Source organism: Engystomops pustulosus, chromosome 3 (assembly GCF_040894005.1).
Source record: "Engystomops pustulosus chromosome 3, aEngPut4.maternal, whole genome shotgun sequence".
NCBI classification, from domain to species: Eukaryota; Metazoa; Chordata; class Amphibia; order Anura; family Leptodactylidae; genus Engystomops; species Engystomops pustulosus.
In genome coordinates, this window is record NC_092413.1 from 184896085 (window position 1) to 184914416 (window position 18332).

General features: G+C 41.9%; 2 protein-coding genes and 1 long non-coding RNA gene across 4 annotated transcripts in view; 2 read left to right on the forward strand and 1 right to left on the reverse strand.

Annotated features, from left to right (window-relative positions):
* The window catches only part of INPP5D (inositol polyphosphate-5-phosphatase D), a 76589-nt gene extending 65066 nt beyond the window's left edge, over positions 1–11523 (forward strand). The window contains exons 21-27 of one of the 2 annotated variants that reach the window (XM_072143270.1): positions 1149–1228; positions 3153–3240; positions 5939–6091; positions 7289–7376; positions 8683–8757; positions 9639–9869; positions 10789–11523. In XM_072143270.1, the coding sequence (XP_071999371.1) occupies positions 1149–1228; positions 3153–3240; positions 5939–6091; positions 7289–7376; positions 8683–8757; positions 9639–9869; positions 10789–11110 (1037 nt within the window). In that variant the 3' untranslated portion in view covers positions 11111–11523. The remainder of the gene's footprint in view (positions 1–1148; positions 1229–3152; positions 3241–5938; positions 6092–7288; positions 7377–8682; positions 8758–9638; positions 9870–10788) is intronic. The other variant, XM_072143271.1, reaches the window with a different exon arrangement.
* Positions 1–18332, forward strand: part of SAG (S-antigen visual arrestin) — a 97614-nt gene that overhangs the window by 16774 nt on the left and 62508 nt on the right. The window lies entirely within an intron of this gene.
* On the reverse strand, positions 5722–6232 carry LOC140122433 (uncharacterized). Its single transcript, XR_011854324.1, has 2 exons — positions 6168–6232; positions 5722–6061 (listed from the first exon to the last, which is right to left on the reverse strand). It is a non-coding gene; the product is annotated as an uncharacterized lncRNA (long non-coding RNA).

The following is an 18332-nucleotide window of genomic DNA, read 5'->3' on the forward strand; positions in this document are numbered from 1 at the left end:
ACACTCCACTCATGGTTTGGACATGAAATACTGCATCTGCAAAACTGAACGTGTGAACGCACCCGCACAGGTACATAAACCAGCATGCCATATATTATTAGAAGCTTTGCTGGGTTTTGCAGCCATCAAACTTCAATCTAGATGCAGAACTCACTATTTTGTGGTCATCCTCATCAAAATAGACCATACAACAATGGGCGGCGTTAGGGGACGGCAGACTGGGAATTTGCCCAGAGCCCTCCCTGTCCTAAATGGATCCCCTGCAAGTGGACATTTGTATGCAGAAGATGTATTGCTCCTTTAATACCCTTGGCTGAATGCCTGGGTGCAGATGCTTATCATTTATCTCCTGTCTATATATCTATCATCTATCTGTCTAGTTATATATCTCCTATACATTTTCTATTTCATATCTATACATCTGTTTATCTAACCATTTATTTATATAACTATTTGTCTATCTATGTATCTATTTATCTATCTTATATCTACCTATGTCCTATTATCTATCCATCTATCTATCTTCTATCTTGATAGATCTTCTATCTCTCTTCTACTGTATTTATCTCTCCTATCTATCTATGTAAAATCTACTTTATATTTCTGCATCTATAAATCTATATCATCTTGTATATTTATTTTCTATCATCAATCTACTTATCATCTATCTATCTTCTATAAATGTCTCCTACTGCCCCACATTACAGATACTTACCATACTGCTGCTTTTAAACTACAAAGTATTATTATTGTGCAGGGATAAAGGAGCCTCTTACTGATTGTGACTGTTCATAAAATGGTTTTATTTTGGGGCCCCATTTTTAGTTTTGTCTAAAACCGGTCCTGCATACAACTTATCTGTTCTAGAAACTGCTGTATTACAGGAGGCGGATTCTGGTGGTGGCCGGTTTATTCGGTTGGCCTAATATTTCTTCTATGGCAATAATAATTTGTTTTTCTGAACTCTGACTGTATAACCTTATGAGAATCTTGTGACTAGTCTTTGAGTTAGACAACACTAAACTGGAATTACTCCAAGTTTAGAAATCTGTTGGCGTCGTCAGCAAAATTTAGATTCTATAGGTGGGTTAAATGTAGTAAAGTAAGTCTTTAATAACTAAAGATCTTGTTAAATTCCTTCTTTCCAGATATGGTGAAGAGCTCAGAAGCCGAAGATCAAGAGGGTGACAACGGCACTTTAATTGTTAAGTTTGGAGCCCTTCCAAAGGTACATTCATATCTCATCACCATATATGTGTCACCTAGAAGTGTCCTAAGTCCTCATGCTCCAGTCATTGCAGCATATGAGCTGGTCCTAGGTTTCTGAAGGTTGCTAGGCTGTATTTTTTACTGAATAAGGCTATATTCACAACGCCATATGGGAGACATATAGAAGGCAATGGGCGCATGGCGCAGCACACTTACGGCACTGTACTGCCCCCTGGCCCGGGAGAAAGATAGGGCATATCCTATTCCTTTAGGAATATGGCGCCATGTGCCATACATCACTCTGGAGAGGGGTGGGGTGAGCAGCGCTCATCCCATCCTACTCTCCCCGACGCCGACGTGTGCCCGACGTACTATGGTATGGCGGGCACAATGTTGTGTGAATGCAGCCTAAATTGTAAAATGTTAAGAATTTAACAGACGCTTTCAAATGTAAATTAGTAGGAGTCTGTCCATAGTTTGAACACCTCAAAGAGCGGCATGTACATATGTTGATGTTCATGGAGGTGACATGACCAAGGAATCTAAGTATCAATTCCCTTTGTGCTGTGACTACAAGTCTGCTGGAAGGGGGAAGATGTGGGTTTTTCTTCTTTTATGATTTTTTTACTTTAAAGGCAATTAAAAAAGCTTGGGTAATGCTAGTCCTATAACTTAAAGGAAACCTACCACTTGAAGTGGTAGGTGTAAGATACATATACCGAGCACCAGCTCAGGGTGAGCTTGTGCCGGAGCTTACTTTCATTAGTGTCATAAACCGCTGTATCGCGGTTTAAACACTTTTTAATCTTTATAGCTGAAGCAGCTTCGGCGCACCATGGCACGCGACCCTGCGAGCGCCTACATAGGAAGTGAAGGAGAGCCGGTGACGTCACGCGTGCACGGTCGCGCGCATGGTGTGCCGAAGCTGCTTCAGCTATAAAGATTAAAAAGTGTTTAAACCGCAATACAGCAGTTTATGACACTAATGAAAGTAAGCTCCGGCACAAGCTCACCCTGAGCTGGTGCTCAGTATTTGCATCTTACACCTACCATTTCAAGTGGTAGGTTTCCTTTAAGGAAGAACAAGTTGTAGGGTTAACAATTCCCTCACATTATAAATGCTAAGAATTTCACATTGGTCAGATCCAGCAGTTCTGAATCCTGTCAACTGCTAAAAAAGAATTAGAAAAGTGAAGTGCATACATACAGTGAAGTGCCCAACCATGATTTGTCTGAACAGACCCATCTGATTGGCACTGTCCAGGGCCGGCGCCAGCACTGGGCATACCTGGGCAAATACAGTGACCAGAGCTGCTGGGGGGCCCACATAAGGTTGTACATAAGGAATCCATGGGGTGAGGGGGGCTGTATCTAATGAATCCATAGGGGGGCTGTTTGGTATGAAGAACTAGAAAATATTTTAGGGAACAGGAGACTGTTTTAGTTTTAAAAGTTTTAATGCCACCACATGAGTTCACTTCAATGGGGCCCACTCTGTCGCCCAGGGGCCTACTGACACCTGGAGCCGACACTGGCACTGTCACATGATTTTAGTGATTTGTGTAAGTCCCATCTATCTGACCTCCATTGCACAAGCCTTCTCCATCACTTTAGCTTTGTGTATTGTACTATCCAGTAAAAAGGGTTGTTTCGCCAAATAAAGTAATAAACACTATATAAATACATTTGTCACACATGTAACATGGGAAATGCAGTAAAGTTAGGACATTAAATACATCCAAAATAAATATTATAGGAAACTGCAACTGGACATACATAAGAAACCTATAGCACGTTGTATTACTGTTTCTCCAGTGTTTGACTTTCTCATTTGCATCATCTTAACATACTCTCCTACTTTCTCCATCAATCATCCTACACATCCTTCTGTGTTATTCCCTACTTTTTGGTCTCTATATATTATCACAGCTCTGTACTTGCAGCTAACACCCATCATCTCCGATCTTGAGTACCTCCTGGACCAACATCTACTAATCTGTATCAAGTCTTCAGACACTGATGAGTCCTACGGTAAGTGATCATTTACTTGACATAATGATACATGTGTGAATGTACCCTAATAGAAGAAAGTCAAAAATATGGTTTTATAGGGCTCGTAATAAATCTTATTACTGCATTACTCCGACATTTAATGACACATGGTGTTGCCAGTATTCTATTCTCCATCTGCTGATAGGAATACACAGCATATGTAGAGAAGTGCTGTTCCTCGGCAGAGCAGTCATATTTAATGATTGCCATGTCGTCTGTATAATAACTTATAAATAGCTCGAGTTGTTTGGCATCCTAGATATTTATAGTGCATCTTCCTTTTTTCTCCTGTCAAAATTTTCTGTGACTCACCCACACGTCAGGCACATGAATCTCATTATACGTGTGTCTAATCTACTCGAGTCTTATGGCCTAATTACAGTTTGTTATATCGTGACCTACCTAGGGTATTACTTATACACAACTGCTCTCCACATGACCTGTGATGGTGTATACATATCATTGGGTAGAAGTTCAACTCAAGATCTTCCTGTATAAACCACAGACGGCTGCCTTTTAAAGTGGTATTCATGTAATCTGAAGTTATACTTGTAATCTGGGACTTGTACCAGATTAATCTGAAGCTCACACCCTCCACCTCTTCTGAGCGCCGATGTGCTACGGCACGGTGGGCACGCATTAGTATGAATGTAGCCTTAATCTGCATGTGCCCACTAAACCTTGCATACAAAAGTGCCTGACTGCTGGGACATACACTGAAAATAAGACCATTCTCTATGGGACTGCGGGGGTGTTATATCTTGTAATTTCCAGCAGTCCTAAAAGAACTGAATCTGGATATTGCATGTGTGACCATCTGCTCCATTCATATGGGGGTAGGAGAGAACTTTATTTTTGTGACTATTAACATCCCAGAGGTCGTTACCCACTGATCCAGTAGTGATGCCCTATATACTCCGTGCATGTAATTATTCCCTATTATTTCTATGCAAATTTAGTGCATCAAGGGGTGTGTGTGTATGGCTTTGTGGTACTTTCTCCTTCCTTGGTCCACTTCCTGGAATCACTTACTTCCCCTTGATTGGTAGTGCCCTGCAACATCCGGAAAAGTGGGACTTGTACCAGATTGTATGCCCAGAACCATGATGCACAAAAAAGACACAGAGGGGGTCATTTATTATGGCCTTGAGTCTAAATTTATGAAGTGTCTGCGCAAAAACATTGGTGTTTTCCGACACTCTCAACCTGTTCTATTTTTGGGCTTCTGAATCCACCAGTTTTCTGGCACTCCTATTTTTCTGACTTGTTTTTTTGGTGCAATATGTGGCGCAAAAAGAGAGCAGCTAAAGCAAGTCTAGGGAGTTCTAAACCTTTTAAACCTACAGCCTACTGGAAAATATAGCGCGGCTCCAGCACCACCCTGCACCAAATTAATAAATGCCCCTTAGAGTTTCTGGGAGTCCAACCCAATTAACCTGACCAGGGATGGTAACCAAACCAGAGTCTCATTGAATAACCACCACTGTCCGCATACATGGGTCTACTGGCATTATATGTGCTTATCATAAGAAATATTATCAGGCATTTAACAATTTGGGCGCAGGGGGGGGCGCAGGAACCGTGCTTTTATTTTCAGTGTAAGTTTGTGGCACAAGGGATTAACGAATTGCACAATGAATGATTGCGCTGAATGCAATGAATGAATGCACAAACAAAAAGGTTTAGAACAGTCTCCCCATTCATGAAGGTGAAATACAACTCCCTAGATCAGTGATGGCGAACCTTTTAGAGCCTGAGTGCCCAAACTTCATCCAAAAGCCACTTATTTATTGCAAAGTGCCAGCACAGCAATTTAAGCAGTAATCTATGTCTCCTTGTTCTTTGACAACTTTCAATTGCTCAGCCTCCTAAGGTCACCAACACAGTTGAAAGGAGGAGGGCAAATTAGCCCATCATTTTAGGAAGATTCTGTAGGAAGATTCTTTGAGTCCTGTCTGGTGAACTTCATGCTGGGGTGATGGCCCGGGTGCCCACAGAGAGGGCTCCGAGTGCCGCCTCTGGCACCAGTGCCATAGGTTCGCCACCACTGCCCTAGATCAACTTTTAGCTGCTCTAATTGTGCGCCTCAAAACAAGTAAAAAAATTAGATGTGCCGGAAAAGTATCGGATTAAAAAGCGGTGTCACAATTTTGCTACCCCAAAAAAGAACAAGTCGTGAGGGTCAGAAAAGCACCAATATTGTAACCCCGACACTTCATAATCAAGGTGCAACAGGCGCAGCGAGAGATAAAAAAAATTTACACCAGTTTTCCGTTTGAAATGCCCCCCATTATTTTGGTGGAAGATTGTGTTGGTAACATAAAGCACTGTTTTTTTAAATGGAAAACCATAAACAAGGCTCATCAAAAAAAAAGTCCGCTTTCTTCCATAGTCAGTCACCTCTTTCCATGGCTACACCTAGTATTTTATAAAACCAAAAAAGAATCAAGAGTATTCAGGTCCAATTAATTCAATCCTTTATTAAGAAAAAAGACATAAAAATAAATATGAATAACACACATATTAAAAAATGTGTAGTATTGCAGCTCAACTTCATCCGAATGTCTCGGCTGCAATACCAGACACAACCTATGGACATACATGGCAGTGTTTCAGAAAGAAAGAAGCCATGTTTTCTGGCACTTTGCAATCAGAATTACCATATTGTCTGCTCCAGGTGAGGGCTGCATCGCTCTCCGCATGGAGGATCCTCAGCAGCAACAGTTCACGTTCTTCACCCCTCTGACGCACCACGGAGAGGAGACCGGTCACTTTCAAGGGGAAATCTGTCTGCACGCATCTAGCGGAAAACAGAGAGAAAAGTTATATGGTAGGTCATAAATGGTGTTTGTACAGAGCTATTGATGATATTATTGGCATGTACAATGAAGCTCTTTTCACCAAACCTAATACTATCCAGTGTCGTACTGCTGCCTGGGGCCCACCACGGTACAGCTACATGTTTAACTCATGCAGAGTTTAGGGGCCCACTTGTGGATTTACATGATCACCTGTAGGCAAGTTCGAGCCAGGTGCTATCACTATTTCCAGATTGTGGTTCAGCTTTGTTAAAAAAAATTTAATATTTCTACTCTTAAATGAAATTTGTTTTTATGCATTATAAAGCAAACATACCTTGAAAATAGTGTAGGTACACTGATGCATAAACATATCTTGTTTAATCCCGGATCTGAATGGTTTTGCTCAAAGAACAATTATAAAATTCAGGGCATTGGGAAAGCTGGGTGGCATGCAGCCTGTCATTTATAAACACATTGGGGCACATTTACTTACCCGGTCTAGTCGCGATCCCGCGGCGCGTTGTCCGATGCCGATTCGGGTCTGCCAGGATCCTGCAGGTGTCGCTGCTGCGCCGAGGTCCGCCGGGGTTCACCTTCTTCATCTCGGTACATGTAAGTGCTGATCTTTTTTAAATTCCGTGGTTTTTCAGAAGCCGTCGGGTTGTCAGACGGCCACGCCCCCCGGTTTCTGTCGCATGAAAGCCGGCGCCGATGTGACACAATCCGATTTTGTGCGCCAAAATCCCAGGGCAATTCGGTGCAAATCGGAAATATTTGGGAAACCCAACAAAAGTGCGGCGTTCGGACCCTTAGTAAATGAGCCCCATTATATAGAACTTCCTGAACTCTCTAGACAGAACTAATCAACCTGAGCTGGATGACTCATACACAGCAGCTGGGGGGGGGGGGTGCAGAGATTGATTACTTGAGCATTCTCTGAAGCAGTGCATAATAAGGGTAAGAGGAGAAGTGCCAAGCCAGCCACATGGGAGACGGAGCCTCATTATCATAATTTTATAATTGTTTTTTCAGCAAAACCACTCAATTCAGGGACTAAACAAGAAATGTTTCTGCATCAGTGTAGCTACAGCATTCTCAAGGTATGCATAAAAGCAAATGGTAGATTTCTTTTAAGGTTGATACATTGAAGACATTGCACTGTGTATATGTGCCTTTGAAAATGTGACTGTATATTGCACATGACACTGTTATTATTTGTGTCTTAGATTTTGTGAAGATTGAGAAAGATGAAACTGTAGCACAAAAGCAACAAGTAAAAGCACAGTGCAGCCAGCAATGGGATCAGTCATCCAGGTAATCAGTAACTGTAATAACAGAATAAAGAAATGTACTACCAATCATGTTACATATAAATACCATTCTAGTACAATGTGCTAAATTTCCCTAGTCCAGGTTCTCCATAGATTCCCACGCAGGTTCCCAACAGTTGGATCTAGCTCTTTAAAGAGGACCTGTCACCCTCAAAAACGGTACTAGGAGCTGCTTACTAATGTAAGCAGCTCCTAGCGCTACAACAGACGCAGTAGTGTTACACTGCTAGCTTTATCGGAAATCTCTGATAACGCTAGCAGACACTGGCGCGTTGTACACTAGATGCGCCGGACCGCTCTCAAAGCTGTCCGGCCTATTCAAGAGGGGGTGGTCCAAGGTGCTGCCTCTTCCCCGGACCGCCCCTTCCACTCCATAGGCAGGTGGTGACTGCCAGGGTTCATGCGGCAGTCACCGCCCCTAATCCCGCCCCCTCATGAATACAGACCGCTTTGAGAGCGGTACGGCGTTTCTATTGTACATTGCGGCAGCGTAATGCGATAACGCTAGCAGTGTAACACTGCTGCATCTGTTGTAGCACTAGGAGCTGCTTACATTAGTTTCAGCTCCTAGTGCCGTTTTTACAGGTGACAGGTCCTCTTTAAAGAGGATCTGTCACCCATAATTTTGGCACTAGGAGCTGCTTACTGAAGTAAGCAGCTCCTAGTGCTTAAACAAACGGTGCAGTGTTAGAAGGATATCTAACACTGCAGCGGAGTACAATGTATTCATGAGGGGGCAGGGTTGGGGCGGGATTAGGGGCGGTGACTGCCGAGTCACCACCGGCTTACGGAGCGAGCGGGGCGGTTCGGGGAAGAGGCAGCGCCTCGGACCGGCCCCCTCATGAATACATTGGACCGCTTTGCGAGCGGTCCAATGATTACATTGTACTCCGCCGCAGTGTTAGAGGTTTCCGGTAACGCTATCCTTCTAACACTGCGGCGTTTGTTTAAGCACTAGGAGCTGCTTACTTTAGCTCCTAGTGCTGAAATTATGGGTGACAGGTCCTCTTTATGCTCTATGTTCAGCACCATGGACTACATGTCCGTAGCTGTGCATCACAGGGAACGTTCTCAGCCGTTGTTGCAAGTTTTTAACCACAAGAGATATTGCACAACTGATTGTGGCAATCAATTACTGAGATAATTCTGAATTTCTTTTTATATGCAATGTATTATACTTAAGAATAATGCACAACGCTTTTCCTGCACAGACCGAATTAAATGTTCCACATGATTTTAAAAGAGAATGATGCAAACCCATGGTGTCATCTGTTCTTCTGTAATTGCAGGAGCGTAAAAGGTCTTGCTGATAAAATAGCACGAGTACGAGGCGCTCCACTGTGCACCCCAGAGACATTTAGCAGGTATTTTTAGTGTATTTAGATCTAAATGTTATTACCAGTATCAGTTACCACTGTACTGTTATATTATAAGGTAGGCCTTACAGGTGTGCACCACCAACTCATCAAATTGAAAATGGGGAAGGAGAAGAAGGGGGATAAAGATGTGAGTGCAAGAGTAAAGTAGGCAGCGATGTGAACAAGGAGAGCGGGACGCTAGTAGGGCATGTGGTGCGGAAATTGCCTGCAGGCTTCTACACCCACACCTTGCGCTGTGAATTACACTTGTGTTAGCGGTAAGAACCCGACACTGTAAGAACCCTCTCTGTCCCTCCAATTAATATCCGTATCCTAATGTGGTACTAAGAAATGTCCACACCACTGGCTCTTGTAGAGACCTGTATCCCATCCTGTATAGTGTGTGCCTATGGAGCTGACTAATGAGTTTACATCTCATCTCCCTGTGTTTCTTTACACAGCTCTGGGCAGTGAGGATTAACCCATTGAGTTTCAGCTTGATGTTTGAAAATACTGCTCATAGCAGGGAAAGAGGAAGGAAGGGTTAACGCTCACTGCTGAGAGCTGTGTAAACAAACACAGAGCAGAGGAGAGAGTGTACAACTTCAATCCGGTAGGCAGACAGGCCTGGACAACAGACAAGTAAAACCGTTAATAAGGGGCAAATTGCAGTTTGTTTCTTTACAATCTAAATAGAATTTCTTAATAAAGTATATTAGACCAATGCTCACAAATCTGCTCACATAATATTAAAACTGATCTGAAAAGACAGTCACTCTTTGAGTTTAAAGGAATAGAAAGTAGGTGTTATACTCAGAATATTTTGAGTGCTATCCTCCATATGTTTATCTAGTTCTACTTACAATGTTTTTCTCATTTTTTTCCAGTAATGACCATAACATGGCAGCTCAGGCATTAGGTAATCAGGTAAAACAGAGCCCCCCTAATACCCCGCAAGCATATAAAGGAAATGAGCAACGAAGTAAACCCGGTTCTCCAGTGATGGGTCGGGGGGACATACCAATCACCCCTCCTCCTCGCTCTTCTGTACCTAGCCAAAAAATTTTAACTTCCAACAATGCTCGTGGAGCTCCGAATATTCGTCAGCAGGATTCCATGTAAGTAATTGTAACGTGTCTTCTTAAATTAGACACATAGAGAGATAGCTGTCTCTCATCTGTGTCATGTGACTAGTAATCAGACACAATGGGGGATATTTATCAGAATTTTTCTATCATGCAAGCCCTTAAATAATTGCATTAACCGGTGAATCACCAGTAATTGCAATTATTTTCCATTTACGCCACCTCCACGTCAAGAGGGCCTGGAGGGACATGAATGGGGCGCGGCTGGCATAAAAATATTTACACTGCGCAACCGGGCGAACAGATACATTAAAAGGCCGGAACCTCTTCATGTATCCAGTAGTGTCGGAAGGGCAGTGTTTATTGGGGCTTTTCCCCCCAACAAAAGTGGGCGTCAAACTAAAAGGGCAAGGGCAACTTATCTTGGGCAGCCGGATTTACTATAAACGACAATAAAAAACTATAGTGCAAACTATAGCTAATACAGTTATACTTTATGATGCATCAGACTTATTTTGAGATCCAAGCCTCCGTAATTAGTCATCACCAGAGTCTTAGGACAGGAAGTCTGTGGGGGGTATTTATGCCAGGAAATAGTAGATGACAAATAGTAGTGACTTGGATAACTTTTCAGAAGGGAGAGGGACTCGTCAGGGACACTGGCCTCTTTTACAGCAGAAACAGGGGTAAAGATGACACACAAAATCTACACACTCTCCATGGAGTATGGTTAGCCATGAAGGTACAACGCTGGCCACAAAAAGTAGCACAAGAAAAAATAACGGGGATAATGGTGATAAATCCTCCCCAATGAGTTTTTTTCCGTAAATATGCCGATAATTTTCATGCACAGTTGTTGTTTTTTATATTCAGGATAAATTTAGGAAACATTGTATTTACTTTATTTATATTGTCTTGCTGTACTTTCTCTTTACAATCTTTTCTTCTGCAGACGTTCCCCAGCTCAACCTGATATACCAGAAATGGTAGATAATCCCCTATATGGTCCAGTGAACAGTGCTTCCCACCAGCCACCCGTACAAAGCCGACCACTTAAACCCCCTGAACCGGCCACCCGTACCACTCCCGCCATTCGCCAACGATCGATGACTTGCTCATCTTCTGACAAGAAACCTCCTACCCCAGATAAAACCGCTGCAAAGTATGTGGCCCCTGGCAGTGTCAATCGTCCTGAAAATGTTCCGTCTCTAATCAAGCCTCGCCCTCCTATTCCTGCAAAGCTCATGGGTGGTCGTGATGCTCAGCACACTTAGTTATATCATCCCGTGAAGCACAATGAATTTGGTCAAAATGATATTGTTCTTGACACATTCCAAAAACATTCTGTATGTTTGTATTTTGCATTTCCAATTTTATTAGTGACATTTTTAAATATATATATTTTAAAGGTGTTGTACTATGAATGAGACTTACTTGTAGATATGGAAACACAGTCTAAATGATCACAGGAACATGGGTTCCCAAGTGAGTGAAGGGGTAGATGTTCAAACAAGTTTACAGCAACACATTTCTCAATTCATACAGGAAGGAGGACTCAAGATCTTTAGGTTTGTGACCAGTAATCGGACCACCGATGATCAGACATTTATCTGCGGTAAATTTACTCTTTAAAGGAAATCTACCACCAAGATCAAGGATTGTAAACCAAGCACACTGACATACTGGTGTGTGCCCCCTGTGTCAGCATCTGCTCTTCTTTAAGTTTCCTATGTACTTGTTTTCAAGAAAAAAGGCTTTAAAATTATGCAAATAACACTTGAGGGGCTCCAGGCTTCATTAACTCCTATGGAGCTCGGAGCCCCTCATGCTCATTTGCATAGTTTTAAAAGCCTTTTTGTGTAAAAACCAGGGAATAAGAAGCTAAACAAAGAGTGAATTCTACCAGAGGGGGCACACACCAGTATGTTGGTGTGCTTGGTTTACAATCCTTCATCCTGGTCGTAGATGTCCTTTAAAGTAAATCCCTCCCTTTGAATTGGCAATGGCTATACAGTTACCATATGTTGCAGATCATCTTTACTTTACGTCATGTTTCCAAGATGATCTTTAGATTTAGTTGTTTCTAAAATGACCCCATGATGCATTTTATATGCTGTTGACAGATGCTATAAGGGTTTTTAAGACTGTTGTTACATTTATATCTTAAGGCGCTAACCAGAAGACCAAATATATTACAACATTTTATCCATGAGCACAAAATAGGCAAAAAAATAACTAGTCGGTAGTTTAATAATAGCAACAAGAGTAAAATAATACCTTTACATTTGCTGCCTATATAGCTATTGTTGGTGGAGCTCCAGCTTACAAAGGTCTATATGACTGATACAATCTTGTATTACAAAATACTTATGAATTTCATACAATGACATAAATAATATCACCTTCTTAGCATATTGTTACCATATCTATGAAATGTTAGATCTGGAGACTCACATGGGCTCACAGCAAAGCCCCATTTTGTGCAACGTTTCCATGAAATGTGGAGTATAAATATCCAGTTGTTTCATTTGATGCATTTATTTTATATTCTATATGTACTAAAATGAGGGCCATAGAGGACCCTGCTGACAAGACCCTCCTATGAAAGAGCTCCATGACTAGAGGCGAAAAATACATTGCTCAGTATAATGTACAAGCTTCCAAGCATCTGTCGTCATACAGTGCAGTTCTATGTAAAGGCATGGTGAGGGGAAAGATCCACTCTCTTTAGCAAAATTGAGATAAAAAATGTTGAGCTATTTAGCGAATAGAAGCTCTATACAACATTGGGCACACCGTTTGTAAGTCCAGCGTATTCATGAGGACAATGCTGACATACCAACCACTTGCCTGCTGTGTTTTTGGATTTGACTGGAAATTTTGAGGGAGACAATGGCAGTACTTTGCTCATGAATACAATGGACTTGTAAATGTGTCCTGTGTATTTATCATTCCTATTAACTAAATGCCAGTCTCGTACATACACTGGACCCATAGACACAGTGTTATGTGTATTTATTTATTATTCCAATTAACTAAATGGCCTCTGCTCATGAATACACTGGACTCATAAATATAGTGCTCAGTGTATTATCACTCCTATTAACTAAATGCCAGTCTCTCATGCATACACTGGACTCCAAGACATAGTTTCTGGTGTATTTATTATTCCTATTAACTAAATGGCCTCTGCTCATGAATACACTGGACTCATAAATATAGTGCTCAGTGTATTATCACTCCTATTAACTAAATGCCAGTCTCTCATGCATACACTGGACTCCAAGACATAGTTTCAAGTGTATTTATTATTCCTATTAACTAAATGGCACTCTGCTCATGAATACACTGGACTCATAAACCTGTCAGGTGTATATATTTTCAGTACCATTTTGGTTAAAAGGAGAGCAGACCTCCCGCATACTATACTACCTCTACACAAATCTGCATTGTCCGGTGACAGATCCCGTGTAAGAAATACAAAATTCAGGCCATCGGTCGAAACTACAAGTGAGTGACAAAATACAATAGTTAATCATGGTACTAAATTAGCATCACATAGTTCCTGTTTTTCCTATTTTTTTTTTATTGTTAGTTAATGGCATTTCTTGCGCCTTAGTTCTGTACTGCACATTATTTGAATAACTTAATTTGAACGAGGAGGTAAATTTACATAAAAAGTGCCAAAGTGCAACAAAAAAGATCTTTTTTTTTTGTTTGTTTTTCCACGTCACTCATGTCACTTCATTACACCGTCAGGTTTTCTTATATCTGACCTCCATCTACGAGTGCACTTTATATAAGGTTGGTACAGTGATACGTGCTGTAATACTAGGTGTACATGGCTTTCCAGGTCCAAGGTTTTGAAAGAAACAGGCCCATCTATGCACCCGTTACACTTATGTTACGCATCAGTGGCATCTATTTTGGTTATTGACAATGAAGGGATTGTGTGGGTACAAGTTCTATGTATGTTATGGTCCGCATGTGCACTATTCAGCATTACTGTAAATATCAAAGGTTTTACTGTTTTGTACATTTCTCTGCAAGAATCTAATATTTAAATGTGAGCAAAATAAAAGTATTGCCTTCAGTGGAACAAGTTGTCCGCTCCTTACTTTATTTATTCCACAGTCAGCGCCATTATCTGCATGCTAGCGGGGCGTACTGCTATCACATGGAGGACCAGCCTCCTGGAGACCATCATATGGTCACTGGTCCAGGTCTTTACTGTGAAAGGGACAGGTTGAAGCAATTTGTTTTATATTTTAGTTTCATAGGGTTAATAATCAAGGATGCACAGAAGACACTGGATGGGGAAACTTTGGGTGTTTTGGATCTCCTGGTGCACTAAAAGCATGTATATGCAAGTATGCCTATAGGACAAATGTTCTCAAAAAGTCATATTTATCATATACAACATATGTTACTGGGAATGGAGAAATCCTCTTAAAAGAGCACCTGTCAGGAGGATTTGGGACACTAAACCTCCTGCTGGGCCTTATGGACTGGTGGTTTAGTGTCTCAAATCGCCATGTTTGAGGTATTTCTGCATGCACTATAAAAAATATAAACCATTATACTTACCCAGAGATCAGCCCAACCTATAGTGCTTCCTGCGCCTGTACAGTAATTTGCGCAGTACACCCCGGCTTCACTGTACAATCACTGGCTGCATTGTGTGACTAACACCATTCTTTTAGCTAAAAATCAGCTTTATAACCTTTCCTTGCATATAGCCAGATCTAGAGCGAGTCAGAGGGGGCGTCTCGGGCTGAATCCAGAAGCTCCTCCCCATGCCTTCTCAACATCGGCAAGTAACATCATGTGACATAATCTAAGGTACTTCTGCTTTCTAACATTAGCAAACTATACCCCATGCATATATCTGATCACAGCAGGCCACCATAGACTTCTACTCCTTCCCATCCTTTACAGAGACAATCTGTGATTTCATGTGATCAGATACAGCTTGTTTATGTTAGGAGGCTAAAGGGCCTTAGATGATGTCACCCTGGTCACATGACATTACTTGCTAAAGCTGAGAAGACATGGGGAGAAGCTGCTGGATTCAGCCTATGGAGGCCATGTTCCTCTTGATTCACTCTAGTATTGTCTATATGCAAGGCATGCTTATAAAACCAATTATTTGGGGGATCTGAGGGAAACAATTTTTAGCTAAAAGAAGGGTATCAGCTTAACAGGTTGTCACATTCCCCCATCCAATTGTCTGAAATTGCAGTAGGCAAATGGAGGTGGGAGATGCAGAGGGATCAGGGGGGATCAAAAGTGTAACAGCCTCAGAATCTGCTGCACAACGAGGCTCTGGGATTGACTCTGAGAGCCCTTCTGGCTCATTTTATTATTTTCTTTTTATTCACAATAAACAAGACAACATAGAAAGGGGTATGCAAACCCCATAAGGTGCATAGCAAAACATAACAAAAAATCCTGTCCTGCGTAATGGGTTGGTGACAACTTATGGGCCCTAACTCCCACAACAGGTTCCATTTTCATATTTTTTAACAGCTCTGTAACAAATCAAAGTTGCTATGAGCAATAAATGGGTCCTTACATTAAGGCTACATTCACACGGACGTATAAAAACGGCCGTATACGTACCGTTTTTTTACAGGTTACATACGGCCACATTCATTTCAATGGACAATACGTTCAACCATTTATATTGCCGTTTTTGACACTGGAGCGTACGTACCGTATACTGGCCATATAAAAATATAGAGCATGTCCTATTTTCTCCCGTATTTCAGTTCTGTATGCCCCTAAAGTCTATGGGCATGTATAAAATACGGGTTAAATACGTGCTGCATCCGGATGAAAAACGTCACGTATTTATACAGAAATACAGCCTGTAGATACAGGACCTGAGAAATACATGTCCGTGTGAATGCAGCATTCACACGAACGTATGGGGGACGTATATACGGCCGACGTATATACGGCCGATATACGTCCCCCATACACTCCTATGGGCGCACGGCACCCTACGGGAGCGGTACGGTGCAGCACACGTGCGGCACCGTACCGTTCCGTACCCGGGAAAAAGATAGGACCTGTCTTATCTTTTCCTGTAATACGGGGCCGTGCGCCATAGGTTGCTATGGAGAGGGGCGGGGGTGAGCTGCGCTCACCTCCTCCTCCTCTCCCCGTACACTGCCGTTGCCCGCTACGGTACGGTACGGGCGGGCAACGGCAGTGTGAATATAGCCTTGGTCAGTAAAATATAAGCTATTATGTAATAATTTATTTAAAATTTAGCTCCCCTTAGCAGAAAATGATGGTGACATAAACTGTAATGAAGAATCAAAATGCTACTGGATTTCCTCCACGTGGAGCAGACACAGGACAGAAGATGGCTGCTGGTCACATGTCTACATAACATGTCCTGCACCTGACTGGGCAGGTCATGTGATCACTACTATGTTTGGCTGTTGTCGGATGGTTGCTGTGCATCCAGGATGGCCGCCAGTGTTGTGGTGATGGCAGTTACACATCATTACTATGGTAACAGAGCAAGAAAACCTGTTAGATCATCACTGGGGACAGATAATAAGAGGGAGGAGGAGTTACTGAGAACTAAAGGATATGGGACTTGTAGTTTCCAGTGGCAGCCATCTTAATAATAACTGTGCCTACTTTAGAGAGGCCATAAAATTTTGTGAATCATAAAATCAAACTATTTCAGCTCCGCTTTGTGACTAATGACATTGATTTTTGTTATATTCATTTATTTATAGCATCATGAGACGTTTATATTCCCGGAATACCCCATGATAGAGATTTTTATCTAGGACTCAAAACAGTTCTTATCAGTTGTAAAGGTGACTTTCAAATTAACCCTTCATAGTCAAAGATGGTTCCATGGTACCAGGACGAGAACACACACTAAGACACACCAGTCTCTTAGAAGATGCAGAATCTCTCTGCTTATTAGTGTGCAGCCGCACATATCAAACACACAAAGTCATCAGCAATGGGGGGGCGTGAACAGGTGATAAAATACTGCAATGCTATTGGCCATAATGAATGCTGTTTACAAGAACATTCACTAAGACATTCTACCAAAGAGTTAATGACTTGTGCACTGTTTTCTCTGAGGCCTTGTTCTCAGATATGTATATATTATCCCAGCCACAAAATGTACCAAGAATGGCTCCTAAAGCTTCTTGCTAACCAAAACAAGATAAGGGGAAAAGAACAGGCTGAAGTACAACTATCTCTAACACGTGTCAAGGAGAAGCTTTTACAGGCAGGTTATACAAAAATGGCTGAATCATGACATTAGCTGGACAGTGGTCAGCATGACCCCCGGCTAATACTAAAATGTCTGCTTGATCTCCAAAATGCTGCCTGTAGAGGAATAAATCACTAACACCCCTTAAGGGACTTTTATCATATGCCAGCATATGATGGACGCCACAGACCGGCCGCCGCTGGATACATCATAAGTCTTCGGGCGGTTTGACAAGCATTGGTATTATTTCAGGGCTTGTACGCCAGAAAATTGCTGCACAAACCCTGATAAATGTCCCCCAACAGATCCAGCGAACTCCTACACAAACAAATGGAAAGTAATCTTGCCAAGGATTTATCTGGCGGAAAAAGAAATCTGCTGTGTGAACATACCCCTATTTTCTATCACATGTTCCATCATATTACCATTTTGCATTACAAAACCCTTCTCTATAATTTGACAAAATGCAGGCTAAAACCCTGAAACGACCATTGATTTTACAATTTTTTTGTAAATTTTCTATAAAATATCATACACTTAGTAGTCTACTAATAGATCGCCAACTATTGGGCCTATCACTTAGCCTGACCATGCCCTGATTATCCTAGAACTACAACTAGAGGGAGTCCTACCCAGGACACCCCACTGGTCCTTGACTTCTAGGTAGTCCTTGCGGGCAATCGTTACAAATTACTTTAAGGAAAACACACTCAAAGCGCCCTCGGTATCAATATTATGGGAGGCACGTAAAGCAGTTTTTAGAGGGGAGGCAATATCATTGGCCACGTAACTGAAGAAAGACAGGAACCTACAATATTCTGAATACAAGCAGAGCTTGAGACAGGCTAAGAGAGAGTTAGTGTCCAATCCATCACCCCAACTCCTGCGACGTGTCCAAACCCTCCGCTCAAAAATTAGGGAGCTGGATTTACTAGACATTGAACACATTATAGGATACTCTAAATATAGATACTATGAATATGGAAATAAAGCACATACATTAAAGAAAAACCTGCCACCACGGATCTACCTATAAAGGTAGATCGGGTGGTAGGTGCATCTATTGGACATGCGCAGACACCAGGCTTCTGCGCGCTGAAGATATCTGGTAGGAGGATCAAAGAGGCTACTGGGGCCTCTGCATATAAGGGAAATAAAAGTTATAAAAATATTGAGGGGACGTGAGGATTAGCCCTTAAAAGGGCTATCATCACTTCCAATAGATGCACCTACCACCCAAT